At 43.6% G+C, this 15,004-nt stretch overlaps 1 protein-coding gene across 1 annotated transcript; it reads right to left on the minus strand.

The window, feature by feature from the left end:
- Positions 1–560: 560 nt before the first annotated feature.
- Positions 561–13,523, minus strand: LOC139467129 (uncharacterized). Its single transcript, XM_071248846.1, has 4 exons — positions 13,470–13,523; positions 9,179–9,312; positions 4,964–5,047; positions 561–4,792 (listed from the first exon to the last, which is right to left on the minus strand). Exons 2-4 carry the CDS (start codon positions 9,294–9,296, stop codon positions 1,524–1,526), a joined length of 3,471 nt encoding a protein of 1,156 aa, XP_071104947.1. The 5' UTR covers positions 9,297–9,312; positions 13,470–13,523; the 3' UTR covers positions 561–1,523.
- Positions 13,524–15,004: the final 1,481 nt, after the last annotated feature.

The following is a 15,004-nucleotide window of genomic DNA, read 5'->3' on the forward strand; positions in this document are numbered from 1 at the left end:
GACATGCTGGGTAATGCGTGCGCATCCAAGATGACGTCACGTCCGTTTTCGGGAGGCGTGCGCCTCAAAAGATGGCGGCACGTCCGGTTCCGGGAGGCGTGCGCTTCAAAGAGGGCGAGGAGGAGAAACGCACGTAAAATCCTCACCTTCAAGCGCACGTAACATCCTCCACTGACGGTGAGGTGAGGTGAAATTGGGTTTAACGTCGCGTCCAAGATTATTGCACTTAAGTAGCGACGTGAATGTACGTTTGTGTGTTTGTGTGGCTGCTTGTACTAGTCCGGACTGATGCCGATTTATAGTGCTCACTGAGATACCATGCCGCAGTTTAACATGAATACCACACTCAGACACAGTATACTGACTCCGAGCCGACCAGTCCTTGCTTAAGCCCCTTAATGCCGAGCGCCAGACAGGGTAACAACAAGTACCATCTTTTAACGTCTTTTGGTATGACGCGGCCGGGGATCGAACCCCGGACCTTCCGCTCTCCTGGCGGACGCTCTACCACAAGACCACGGAGGCGGTCTCCTCCACTGAAGCAAGTAAGGCTATCATGAACATCAGGGTTGGCGGGCAGAGTGAGGAGGAGGTTGAGGAGAGAGGAGGAGGAGGAGTTTTTTTTCTGTGTTTGTTGATGAAACTGTTCTTTCGTTTGAACGTTTGTTTGACTGATTTCATAAATGATAGGAAGAATATTGTATATGTGAATGTAAGTACGAATGTGGTTTTAGCCTAAGCTGTTTTGATGCGTTCCATGCGTTTGTAATGATAGTAGCTATTTGATTTGTAGTTACTCCAGAAAATTGTTTACACAGATTTTAGTTACGCTTGGTTGTTCTGGTTTGGCGGAGCTAACGTCGTGTGCACCCTAGTGTCATACACCGGGTCGGAATAATGTTATTTTGTATTCTGGTATATGTTTATGTGATACTGGGTATCATATCTATTTAATCTGACATGCGTATTGCATGAAAACGTCTATGTCTGTACCATATCTATTTTGATTTGAATGTATGCGTTAATCAAGGAGTTATCGACCCTTGTTGTTAATTGTCATATAATCTGTCATTTTCATTTCACCCAATTTTTGTAATGGACTGTTTTGTGTAAGTGAGTTTGGTTTTACGCCGCTTTGAGCAATATTCCAGCAATATCACGGCGGGGGACACCAGAAATGGGCTTCACACATTGTATCCACGTCGGGATTCGAACCAGGGTCTTTTGCGTGACGAGCGAACGCTTTAACCACTAGGCTACCCGACCACCCCTGACCCTTGAAGCTTCAAGTTATGACTGTATTTATTGAATGATGTATTGTTTCAGAGAGTGTATCAGACACTGGGAATAAAACCTTATCACCCCGTAACCAGTGTATTGGACCTTTGTTCACACTAACACTAAAACACAATTTTGTCCTGGTTGAATGGAGAAAAGCATTCTGTGTTTATAACTATGTGAGTAAATGAGAGAGAGTCTCTGCCTCAGTTCTTGGCATAACATTTTTACTTGATAACGTCCTGTCACTCGTCCTCTATCTGATACTGAGCAGTACAGACCTTCACTGAATATAATTTCAGGAGGTCAATGATGTCCTTGTGTCCCTTGGCACAACTGATATATTCATCACAACCATCTTCTCCTCTGCCAAATGTGTTCAGGGATAAGAGGTGTTTCACTATGGATGGGTTACCTCCCTTACACGCCCAGATCACACAGTCCCTGTTGGATCCATCAGTGATTGAGAGGTCAGCCCCCGCTGATACAAGAAGATTGTAAATGTCATAGCGTCCTTCTTCAGCTGCCACCATGACTGGGGTTTGGTCTGAGCAGCCTCCTCTTCTGTTGATGTCAAATGTTCCCAAAGATAAAATGTCTTGCACAATAGCTAGGCTACAGCCCATGCATGCCAACATCAGACAGTCTCTGTTGTGAACGTCAGAAAGAGACAGATCAGCTCCCTGTGACACAAAAAGCTTATAAACATCCAAGTGTCCTCCTCCTGCTGCCATCATAACAGCAGTATGTTGCCTCCACCCGCCTCTTCTGTTGATGTCAAAGATGTTCAAGGATAAGAGATGTTTCACTGTGGATATGTTTCCTTGCATACTTGCAGCCATGAGACAATCTGTGCTGAATTTGTCAGCGAGTGACACATCAGCTCCCTCTGAAGCAAGAAGATGATAAACATCATAGTGTTCTTCTTCAATTGAAACCATCACTGGTGTTTGGTCTGAACATCCTCCTCTCTTGTTGATGTCAAATGTGTTCAGAGATAAGAGGTGTTTCGCAATAGAAAGATTGCCTCCCTTACATGCCAACATCAGACAGTTTCTGTTGTATCTGTCAACACGTGATAAGTCAGCTCCTCTCGATACAAGAAGATTAAAGACTTCAGAGTGACCCCATTCAGCTGCCATCAAAACTGGTGTTGTTTCTTGCCATCCCCCTCTTCTGTTTACATCAACTGTTTTCAAAGAGAGGAGATGTTTCACAATTGATATGTCCCCTCCTTCACAAGCCAACATCAAACAATCTCTGTTGTCATTGTCGATGAGCGACAGATCAGCACCCTTTGACACAAGAAGGTTATAAACACTACTCTGTCCCCCTGCAGCTGCCAACATAACCGACGTTTGTCCATTGTGTCCTTTTCTGTTGATGTCGGAGGTATTCAAAGATAAGAGATGTTTGACAATAGGGAGATTACCTCCACCACAGGCCAGCATCAGGCAGTCCCTGTTGTAGTCATCAGTATGAGACAGATCGGCTCCTTCTGATACAAGAAGATCGTAAACAGCATAGTGTCCTCCTTCAGCTGCCATCATCACAGGTGTTGTGGTCAAGAAACCTCCTTTCATATTCATGTCGGTTTGTGGAAATGAGATCAAATATTTCACAACTGATACATGACCATTTGCACATGCAATATGAAGACAGTTACAGTTACAATAATTGGTGACAGTGAGATCTGCCTTATGGGACACAAGACACTTCAGGATCTCACATTGCCCTGACTTCGCACTCATCATTGCTGGGGTGTTTTGCATTTTATCAGGCACTTCAATCATTTGTTGGAACTGCTCAATAACAACTCTGACGATATCATGGCTTCCATATTTACATGAAATATGAAGACAATTGTGGCCATGCCAGTCTCTCAGAGAGACGTCAGCTCCCTCTTTGAGTAGATAGTTGAACACATCCAACTGTCCTGTCTCAGCAGCAGCCATAAGCATGGTCCTTCCTCTCTTTGTCCTCCAGTTAACATCATATTTCCCATGTTGTTTGAGTACAGCAGTAATATGTTGAAGATGTTTTAGGTAACCATTTTGTATACTGCCTGTGATACTGTCATAGAAGTCAGTGAGTGCAGAATGTGAAATATTCCCATCCTTACTCATCAGTGATACCGAGCGTTCAAACAGTGAATGGTTAGTTGACAATGAAACCCAGTATAGAAAACATTCGCCTGAGTTCCTATCTTTTCTGTGAACAACACCTGGTAAGTCAGCCATGATCTGTGTCAAGAAGGAGGATGCTATTTGAGCACTTCTGAATACAGGGTGGCCTACTGTCCATCTGAAGCATCCTTCTCGGACACCCTCCACCAACCTGCTGATCACTAACGGGTGGAGACTGGAAGTGATGTAGATCATGTTTGTGACATCATCGGTGTGGGTTGTCTGTTGCCGGCTGTCCCTGCTCAGTCTAACTCTTTCATATAAGAACTGCAGCGAACAATGCTTCAGTAACAACACATCATTTAGATTTCCCAGGGCGCATGCTGCAGCATCGTGGATGGATGGATGAAAGAAGGAGGCTACATGATTCTCTACTGTACAGTAAGTGCCAGTAAAGTTGCAGATCTCCTTCGCAATGCCGGTACGAGTACAAAGTGATATTTCTTCCTTTACAACCTGAAGTAAATCTGTATATTTCATGTCTATCCCCAGTTTGAAGGCGACAAGGTCCAACTTCCCACCACACAGAACAAGGAGAACAAGAGCTGCCGATCTGCTGCTGCCTTCACGAACAATGGTGTCAAGGTCACCTCTCAGGTATGTCACAGGGTTCTGGAAGAAGTCAATACGACTGTGCATCTGGAAGACTGGGTTAGTGTAGTACAATTTGCAGATCAAAGGATATCCAAATATGCTGTCTTGTAACTCAGTAATGGTTTGCATGTCCTTGCTTGAGGCTTCGCACATCCGACTCCTGGAGCTGAATGATTGAATCATAGCCTTTTTTTCTTCTGTGGTCAGAAATGATCTTGTCAGATCAACAATGGCTTCAGGTTTGAAGATGTTTACTTTGAACTGATGCAGTCTTGCACTGCCCTCGTTCCAGTTGTAGCTTCTTGAGGTGAATATCAGAAGTATTTTTTGTCCTCTTGGTATCTTTTCATCAGTCGTCTTCTTGGCAACAGTTTCATTGTCCCTTGTTGAGCTCAATAAGGCGTCATTCAAGGTATTGAAAACGTTATGTAGTTTGTCCATATTGGCTGAAAATGTTACAGATCCAAAAATGTCATCAAATACAACTATCATGTGATTTTGTCTTTTGATAATTGTTTCAACAGCCAGCTTCTCAATATTTTCCACAAATAATATTTCATATTTCTTCTTGCGATATTTTTCACAGAGCATGAGGGCTGTGGTGGTTTTCCCATCTCCAGGAGCTCCACAGATTGCCACGTGGTGGTGCCTTTTCAGAAGTTCTTGGGCTTTGCTTAGAGCATGAGTCGCAATAAAACCATCCCTCAGTTCCTTGATCCTCATGCAAAGGCTTTCTGGCAACAAAAAGCACAATGTACTGATTCTTTTAACTCTTTAATAATTCATTGGTAAAGGTTTATATATGCAAACATAAATATATGTAGGTCTTAGATATCAGCAAATTGACGACACTATGTTGTAGACATTAAATTTCAAAGAGCTGAATGTTTGTGAAAGTAATCTACCTTGTGATAGACAACCATTTTGTCCATTGTGTCCAACAGCGATGTTAGAGGAGTTGGACAGGTCATACTGGGATACTGAACAGCCTGGAGCAGGAAAACAATGTTAGGGTAGTTGGACAGGTCATACTGGGATATTGCGCAGCCTGGAGCAGGGAAACAACGTTAGGGGAGTTGGAAATGTCATACTGGGGTACTGAACAACCTGGAGCAGGAGAACAACGTTAGAGGAGTTGTACAGGTCATACTGGGATACTGAACAACCTGGAGCAGGGAAACAACGTTAGATGAGTTGGACAGGTCATACTGGGATACTGAACAACCTGGAGGAGGAAAACAACGTCACAGGACTTGGACAGTTCATACTGGGATCTGAACAACGTAGAGCAGGAACACAATGTCAGAGGAGTTGGACAGGTCATACTGGGATACTGAACAACCTCAAACATGAAAGCAACGTTAGAGGAGTTGGACAGGTCATACTGGGATACTGAACAACCTGAAGCAGGGAAACAACGTTAGAGGAGGTGGACAGGTCATACTGGGATACTGAACAACCTGAAGCAGGGAAACAACGTTAGGGGAGTTGGACAGGTCATACTGGGATACTGAACAACCTGAAGCAGGAAAGCAACGTTAGAGGAGTTGGACAGGTCATACTGGGATACTGAACAACCTGAAGCAGGAAAGCAACGTTAGAGGAGTTGGACAGGTCATACTGGGATACTGAACAACCTGAAGCAGGGAAACAACGTTAGAGAAGTTGGACAGGTCATACTGGGATACTGAACAACCTGGAGTAGGGAAACAACGTTAGAGGAGTTGGACAGGTCATACTGGGATACTGAACAACCTGAAGCAGGAAAGCAACGTTAGAGGAGTTGGACAGGTCATACTGGGATACTGAACAACCTGGAGCAGGGAAACAACGTTAGATGAGTTGGACAGGTCATACTGGGATACTGAACAACCTGGAGGAGGAAAACAACGTCACAGGACTTGGACAGTTCATACTGGGATCTGAACAACGTAGAGCAGGAACACAATGTCAGAGGAGTTGGACAGGTCATACTGGGATACTGAACAACCTCAAACATGAAAGCAACGTTAGAGGAGTTGGACAGGTCATACTGGGATACTGAACAACCTGAAGCAGGGAAACAACGTTAGAGGAGGTGGACAGGTCATACTGGGATACTGAACAACCTGAAGCAGGGAAACAACGTTAGGGGAGTTGGACAGGTCATACTGGGATACTGAACAACCTGAAGCAGGGAAACAACGTTAGAGAAGCTGGACAGGTCATACTAGGGTATGGAACAACCTGGAGAAGGGAAACAACGTTAGAGGAGTTGGACAGGTCATATAGGGATACTGAACAACCTGGAGCAGTAAAAAAACGTTAGAGAAGGTGGACAGGTCATACTGAGATACTGAACAACCTGGAGGAGGAAAACAACGTCACAGGACTTGGACAGTTCATACTGGGATCTAAACAACGTAGAGCAGGAACACAATGTCAGAGGAGTTGGACAGGTCATACTGGGATACTGAACAACATGAAGCAGGGAAACAACGTTAGGGGAGTTGGATAGGTCATACTGGGATACTGAACAACCTGAAGCAGGAAAGCAACGTTAGAGGAGTTGGACAGGTCATACTGGGATACTGAACACCCTGAAGCAGGAAAGCAACGTTAGAGAAGTTGGACAGGTCATACTGGGATACTGAACAACCTGAAGCAGGGAAACAACGTTAGAGAAGCTGGACAGGTCATACTGGGATACTGAACAACCTGGAGAAGGGAAACAACGTTAGAGGAGTTGGACAGGTCATATAGGGATACTGAACAACCTGGAGCAGTAAAAAAACGTTAGAGAAGGTGGACAGGTCATACTGAGATACTGAACAACCTGGAGGAGGAAAACAACGTCACAGGACTTGGACAGTTCATACTGGGATCTAAACAACGTAGAGCAGGAACACAATGTCAGAGGAGTTGGACAGGTCATACTGGGGTATTCAACTACCTGGAGCAGAAAACAACGTTAGAGGAGTTGAACAGGTCATACAGGGATACTGAACAACCTCAAACAGGGAACAACGTTAGAGGAGTTGGACAGGTCATACTGGGATACTTAACAGCCTGGAGCAGGAAAACAATGTTAGGGTAGTTGGACACGTCATACTGGGATACTGCGCAGCCTGGAGAAGAAAAACAACGTTAGGGGAGTTGGACGGGTCATACTAGGGTATCGACCAACCTGGAGCAGGAAAACAACGTGAGAGGAGTTGGACAGGTCATACTGGGATACTGCACAGCCTGGAGCAGGAAAACAATGTTAGAGGAGTTGGACAAGTCATACTGGGATACTGAACAACCTGAAGCAGGAAACAACGTTAGAGGAGTTGGACAGGTCATACTGTGATACTGAACAACATGAAGCAGGGAAACAACGTTAGATGAGTTGGACAGGTCATACTGGGATACTGAACAACCTGGAGCAGGGAAACAACGTTAGAGGAGTTGGACAGGTCATACTGGGGTATTGAACAACCTGGAGGAGGAAAACAACGTTAGAGGAGTTGGACAGTTCATACTGGGATACTGAACAACCTGGAGCAGAGAAACAACGTTAGAGAAGGTGGACGGGTCATACTGGGATACTGAACAACCTGGATCAGGAAAACAACATCAGAGGAGTTGGACAGGTCACACTGGGTTATTGAACAACCTGGAGCAGAGAAACAACGTTAGAGGAGGTGGACAGGTCATACTGGGATACTGAACAACCTGGAGCAGGAAAACAACATCAGTGGAGTTTGACAGGTCACACTGGGTTACTGAACAACCTGGAGCAGAGAAACAACGTTAGAGGAGTTGGACAGGTCATACTGGGATACTGAACAACCTGGATCAGGAAAACAACATCAGAGGAGTTGGACAGGTCACACTGGGTTACTGAACAACCTGGAGCAGAGAAACAACGTTAGAGGAGGTGGACAGGTCATACTGGGATACTGAACAAACTGGAGGAGGAAAACAACGTCAGAGGAGTTGGACAGGTCACACTGGGTTACTGAACAACCTCGAGCAGGGAAACAACCTTAGGGGAGTTGGACAAGTCATACTGGGATACTGAACAACCTGGATCAGGGAAACAACGTGCGAGGAGTTGGACAGGTCATACTGGGATACTGAACAATCTGAAACAGGGAAACAACGTTAGAGGAGTTGGACATGTCATACTGGGATACTGAACAACCTGGAGCAGGAAACAACGTTAGAGGAGTTGGACAGGTCATACAGGGATACTGAACAACCTGGACCTGGAAAACAGTGTTAGAGCAGTTGGACAAGTCATACTGGGATACTGAACAACCTGGAGCAGAGAAACAACGTTAGAGGAGGTGGACAGGTCATACTGGGATACTGAACAAGCTGGATCAGGAAAACAACGTTAGATGAGTTGGACAAGTCATACTGGGATACTGAACAACCTGGAGCAGGAAACAACGTTAGAGGAGTTGGACAGGTCTTACTGGGATACTGAACAACCTGGAGCAGGAAAACAACGTTAGATGAGTTGGACAAGTCATACTGGGATACTGAACAACCTGGAGCAGGAAACAACGTTAGAGGAGTTGGACAGGTCATACAGGGATACTGAACAACCTGTACCTGGAAAACAGCGTTAGAGCAGTTGGACAAGTCATACTGGGATACTGAACAACCTGGAGCAGAGAAACAACGTTAGAGGAGGTGGACAGGTCATACTGGGATACTGAACAACCTGGATCAGGAAAACAACATCAGAGGAGTTGGACAGGTCACACTGGGTTACTGAACAACCTGGAGCAGAGAAACAACGTTAGAGGAGGTGGACAGGTCATACTGGGATACTGAACAACCTGGAGCAGGAAAACAACATCAGAGGAGTTGGACAGGTCACACTGGGTTACTGAACAACCTGGAGCAGAGAAACAACGTTAGAGGAGGTGGACAGGTCATACTGGGATACTGAACAACCTGGAGCAGGAAACAACGTTAGAGGGGGTAGACAGGTCATACTGGGATACTGAACAACCTGGAGCAGGAAACAACGTTAAAGGACATGTCGTATTAAACAAATTGGAAAAAAGGAAAACATGTATCTTTTATGTATATATAAAGTAATTGTGCGGTTTGGGGTCTTTTTGTCTTGAGGGTAATCTTACCTATGTACTGGTGGGTTGTTATTGAGACGGATTGTCCCTGCTTACTTCCCTCTGTTGGTAGTTTAAGGGGAGGCCAAGTTAGAGACTCGTGGGTTGTTTTTGCTGCAGAGATATCCATTCTTCAAGCAATCATTCTGTGAAAGAACACAAGCGAAAAGAAATCAAACATTGCCGCGTTTATCCTTATCAACACTGATTAAGTAAGGTCAAGCTGTGATAGCAGGGGCTCTACTACTCTAAATCAGAACAGTGCAGATCGAGAGATATCTGCAGGATGTGAATGGATAATATTTTGTAAGGTTTTTATGTCTTTTAAATGTACATCCATCCAGTTATTAAAACTGACCATATTTTTCTATATTTAGCACTGTCTCTTTCAACATGATGATTTATGCTGAATGTGACCACAGCTATTTCCAAGTAGGTGACATTTGGTGCGGAACTGGGGTTTGATGTGTTTAGCTTCCTGTACTCAAAAAGGAGTGGCTAAGCTAGTCATTTTTTTTATTTTTTTATTGCTGCTCTACGGCCAAACTATGCACACCTGTACAGGTAAGAGCTGTTGAATGCTTAATTATTTGAAAACATTGAATTGATAACGCAACTAGGATATTACTTATGTGCAGCCGCACTTTTGAATGCTATAGTATGTACGGTATATTATGTTATACTTTATGATTGTGATTGATTGAGGGATTGATTGCTAAATATGTAACAAATGTCACCTCAACACACAACCGCAGCTTTTCATTTTTCATAATGATCTGCCCCTGCAACATTACTATGCATTTTATCATTTAAAAGATATAACTACTGTGTTTTGAAATTTGCTGTAGTCCCATTGAGGAGTAGAAACCTTATTTGACCTTATGTCAAATCTTTACTGTGGTTGACGGAGATGGCAATGAATATGGACCACAAGAAGGTTTGTAAACAACATGTTGTCATGAATAAAGATTTTCACACAATTTTTATAATGTTATATGTTACATTCATTGTCGGTTGTTTCAATGAGGAAAGTGTTTGTTCCGAGTCTGTTCGCCTTCGAACATGTCCCTAACAGTTTCATAAACATGATTTGTGTGCACAGTTTATGCCTTCGTGAAGTCTTGTAATCTCATGATCGAAGCAGTCAGAATAATGGCCTAGACGATCACATTGTCGCTAAAATCATCCGATATCAAACGACCATATTTCCGCTATTAGACACAAGGCCCTGGCCGTCTATTAATTTGGCGAGAGCCGCATTCGTCACCACTCGACTCTTTCCGTAACCTGCAAGAAGACTCGTCCCCCCTATCGAGTTGGTCACGAATGCGAGAGCAGCTGACTCGGCGTGTATCAGAGACATGCCCTGTATAAGAGACCGAGCGTCTAATAGAGGAAATATCAACACGCCATTCGTGACCAACTCGTGTTATTCCTGGACAAGCCGAATAGCGACTCGTGCCCCTCTCGTGGCCATTTTTGCAACCGGGTTCCGTCTTAGCGCAAACGGGCATACCTAAAACAATTGTCAGCTCGTTGCGCAATGGTTCACATATATTTCCCCATATATTATTTATATTTCAGATGCAATTAAAAGCACATCAGGACATGCGAAATTATACAGTATGATTGAACACATGTAACTGTGTCTTGGGTATACTTTTAGATGCAAGACATATGTAAAATCAAAAATTATTTCTGAGGGATTCTTTGACGAAGAACCTGAAATCATGCGCGCATTCTGATTGGTTTGTCGTATTTTCGCACATAACATTCATCGATAGGGGGACGAGTCTTCTTGCAGGTTACGGAAAGGGGCGAGTGGTGACGAATGATCAACACGCTTGACAGTTCCTGTGAGTGATCGATCGGCAGCCATTTTATAATTAATCAATATGTAGGCTATTGGTGTATTCATACGCACCTTTTTGTGTGAAAAGGCTTAATAAAAATAAAAAGGGTTTCCGAAGCAAAAGGAAACCTCTTTTTAACAGATCAGAATCAAGAATTCTTCAATGTCACGGCAAGATTTTATTTCAGGTTTACAATCACAAGCAATGCGGTAAAACACAATAAACACAATAAAGAAAATATCTTCTGCTGATAATTATTATTTTGTGGTGTGTACTAACTACTAATTCGGGGCGGTCAGGTAGCCTAGTGGTTAAAGCGTTCGCTCGTCACGCCGAAGACCCGGGTTCGAATCCCGACATGGGTACAATGTGTGAAGCCCATTTCTGGTGTCCCTCGCCGTTATATTGCTGGAATATTGCTAAAAGCGGCGTAAAACCGCACTCACTCACTCACTCACTCACTCACTCCAGTGTTTGTTCGGCTTAAAAACAGTCTGTTTCATACTGAGTAACAGTTGCTGTGAATTGTAATAAAAAATCACTGGTCGACATAATATTGAAGTATATATCACGTCTATGTAAGCCATCAGCTATTAATTTACCCTAGAAGTTACATTTCGCCGCAGTGTCTAATAAATCACAATCATCACAAAGCATTAATAAACACGATTATTGACATCTCCCCGTTGTAAATGACATACAGGAAGATTTTGAACAATATAATTCGCAGTCATTGGCAGTTTTCCAAGAAACCTCTCCCGGCTGATCGAATGCCAAGTTTGAAAGAGAGATGAAAGCTGAACCAGGAAACGGTATCTCTGAACGTTGCATTGTTATAGAATGACCCACAACTTACTTCCGTGAGGAAATTACAAGTCATTAATCATGTGTTATCTGGAGAGGTTAGGGAAATGTTTTATTTACATTTCTACTTACGGCATGATGCCCACAAGCTATCATGCGTAGTTCTTGTAACTTGAACTATATTACTCAAAATGTGCGTCAAATTATGTGCTTTTGTTGCAATAGCCAAAGCCAATGTAGCGTGAAGACATGCTTTTTGAACAAAACTCCATTACCGTGAATGCCTTACAATGACATAAGGGGGCACGGGTGGCCCAGTCGTCTAAGGCGCCGCGATTCGCTGTGCAGAGTTGCGTCCCTTGGGCACGCCAGGAACCTATGACTGTGGGTTCGTATCCCGGTTTGCCCCGATTATGTTTCTAGGTTTGTCAGCACCATACCCGTGCTCGTGGGTTTCACCGAAGTGGTAAACGTCTGAGACCTGCACCACTTCGGGCTTTCCTCCCACATTAAGCTGACACTTTTAACAGTATTCCAGTTATATCGCGGCGTGTCAGCTTAATGTGGGAGGAAAGCCCGAAGTGATGCAGGTCTCAGATGTTTACCCCTTCGATGAAACCCACGAGCACGGGTATGGTGCTGACAAACTTAGAAACATAATCGGGATTCGAACCCACAATCATAGGTTTCTGGCGTGCCCAAGGGACGCAACTTTGCATAGTGAATCGCGGCGCTTTGGACGACTGGGCCACCCGTGCCCCCGTCTTTATTGAAGGGTCGACTGGGAACGTGGGGTGTCAAATATGAACATATGCCAACAAGCGTCAATAGGTCTGCGTATGTTGACAATGTGGTTAACAGTTGAAAAACATGCTGTTCCTGCCTTTGTAGCATATATTGGATGCTTTCCTGAAACTGGAAAAAGGACGAGGACTTAAGAACAATGAAAAGTGCAGAGTTTAAGATGATGGAAAAAGCTACCAAAGGCTCACGCCTGAACACAACCAATGGTTCAGCTCATGCACGTGCAATACATGACATGTAACAGTCAATGTGGGTATAAACTTGTTCATTCCAACTGAATTGCACTCTTGGAAGTTGAAAATGCGACCATCTATCGCTCAGTATCTGCGCCGACATGGGTACAATGTGTGAAGCCCATTTCTGGTGTCCCCCGCCGTGATATTGCTGGAATATTGCTAAAAGCGGCGTAAAATCATACTCACTCACTCACTCACTCACTCAGTATCTGCGTGACCCCTCAATAATGAGAGCCTGGGAGGTCTCTCAGATCAAGCAAGCTGCCAGTCCCTACTCTCTGTGCCTAGTGTTAGAACGGCGACTTTTTAAGGTCAGAGTTTCGCCAAAGTTGCCCCTGAGCTATGGAATAGGCTGCCATTGGATATCAGGAACATTGACAGTCCTACTTTGTTCCGATCAAAACTCAAAACCTATCTTTTCACCAAATCTTTCTTGGAGTATTGAGGCTTTGTGTTTTCCTAGCAGTGTAATGTCTCTTTTTTGTGTAGACTCAAATGAAGCGCTTTTGAGCAGTTCTTCGAACTGGATACCAGCGCTATAAAAATCTGTAGTTATTAATGACAGGGGGCATACATAAGGAAAACAGCGAAATAGAAATATCTTACCTAATACGGGCCTCATCTGCTCCAATACAAACTCCATGTGACGCTGGCGCAAGATTAAAGCTGTATCAGTGAGCAGGATGTGTGTAACGGGGAAAGCGAAGTGTGGGCGGGGCTTGTGATCATGTGATCGTCAGAACAGCCTCTCTTTCATGTGGAGTCGCACGATTAAAGCGAAATCACAGCAGTTGCACTTGCATGAACTAGATTAAGGAAATTATACAATGTAGAATCACTGCACTGTTTGTATGTAGGTTGAACTAGTTTTAAAATAACGGTATATATATATCTTCCCTTACAACAGCAACATAGAACGGCTAATAATAACACGTCCCATTTTAATTCTGGAAACCCAATAGTCCAGAAACTCTACGGTCTTTGCCCAGTCTCGGTCAAAGGTATTTACAAAATGAAACATGCTGTTTTCATGGGAACATACCAAGGAAGAAAAAATGAAAAAATAATTGTTCAAAAACTCAATATTTACACTATGGGTAGGCCCATGGGCAGCCCCATCGGCGATAATTTGTTCCTTTACTCAAAACTCATGTTTTTGGTCACTAATGGTACACCCTACTGCGACAGAGTGAAGCTTTCGTTTATCAATTCAAAATGGCCGCTGTAATAGCAAGTTTAATACAGGTCACAAATCGTCTTGAACTACTTGTTAGAACAGCTCAAAGCATGTTTACCTGATCCTTCCTTTCGATCATTAGGCTTGATGAAATACAGAAATAACCTAATTGATGACCCTTAAATGTAATGCCACACAACTCCCCAAATGTTGTAACCTCCAGGGACACGACGCTGCTAGACAACAGTTGCGCGAGATAATAAGGACCAATAAGGAAATGAAAAAGTGACATACAAGACCATGACACAAGGGAAATACTTGCGCGAGATTACAATTAGATAAAAAAGCGATCATCACATTTGAGATCAATATATTATATTTTATCATATAATGGGAAGATTTCTCGGCAGGATAAAGCCAACGGATAAAAATGATATCCGTTGGGGTAATATGCGGATAGAGATGCAAATATCAAAGGTCAAGTACGGACTACTTTCAGTGCAGTGCAAACATGGCGTCGCCCTCGTCATTCGGAGATCGAGAGAATTAACCATCGGGAATCTGGATAAACTACAAGGATAATTGCTATCATTATCAAAAGGACAGTCTAACATGCGGAATTTATCATATAATGGGTAGGTTTCTCGGCAGGATAAAGCCAACGGATAAAAACGATGTCCGTTGGGGTCATATGCGGATAGAGATGCAAATATCAAAGGTCAATTAGGGACTACTTTCATTGTTTATAAACAAACATGGCGTCGCCCTTGTCATTCGGCGATCGAGCCAGAATTAACCATCGGGAATCTGGATAAACTACAGAGATAATTGCTATCATTATCAAAAGAACAGTCTAATATACTGCAAATCAGTGTCTAACTGTGACGTAGCGAAGGCATTTTATAAGTTTTGGCAACTTTGGAGAAACAATTTTGCGAGGGCACGAGGCCTGGCCAAGCGGGAT

Source organism: Haliotis cracherodii, unplaced genomic scaffold (genome assembly GCF_022045235.1).
Source record: "Haliotis cracherodii isolate W230 unplaced genomic scaffold, xgHalCrac1.p SCAF_19, whole genome shotgun sequence".
Classification (NCBI taxonomy): domain Eukaryota; kingdom Metazoa; phylum Mollusca; class Gastropoda; order Lepetellida; family Haliotidae; genus Haliotis; species Haliotis cracherodii.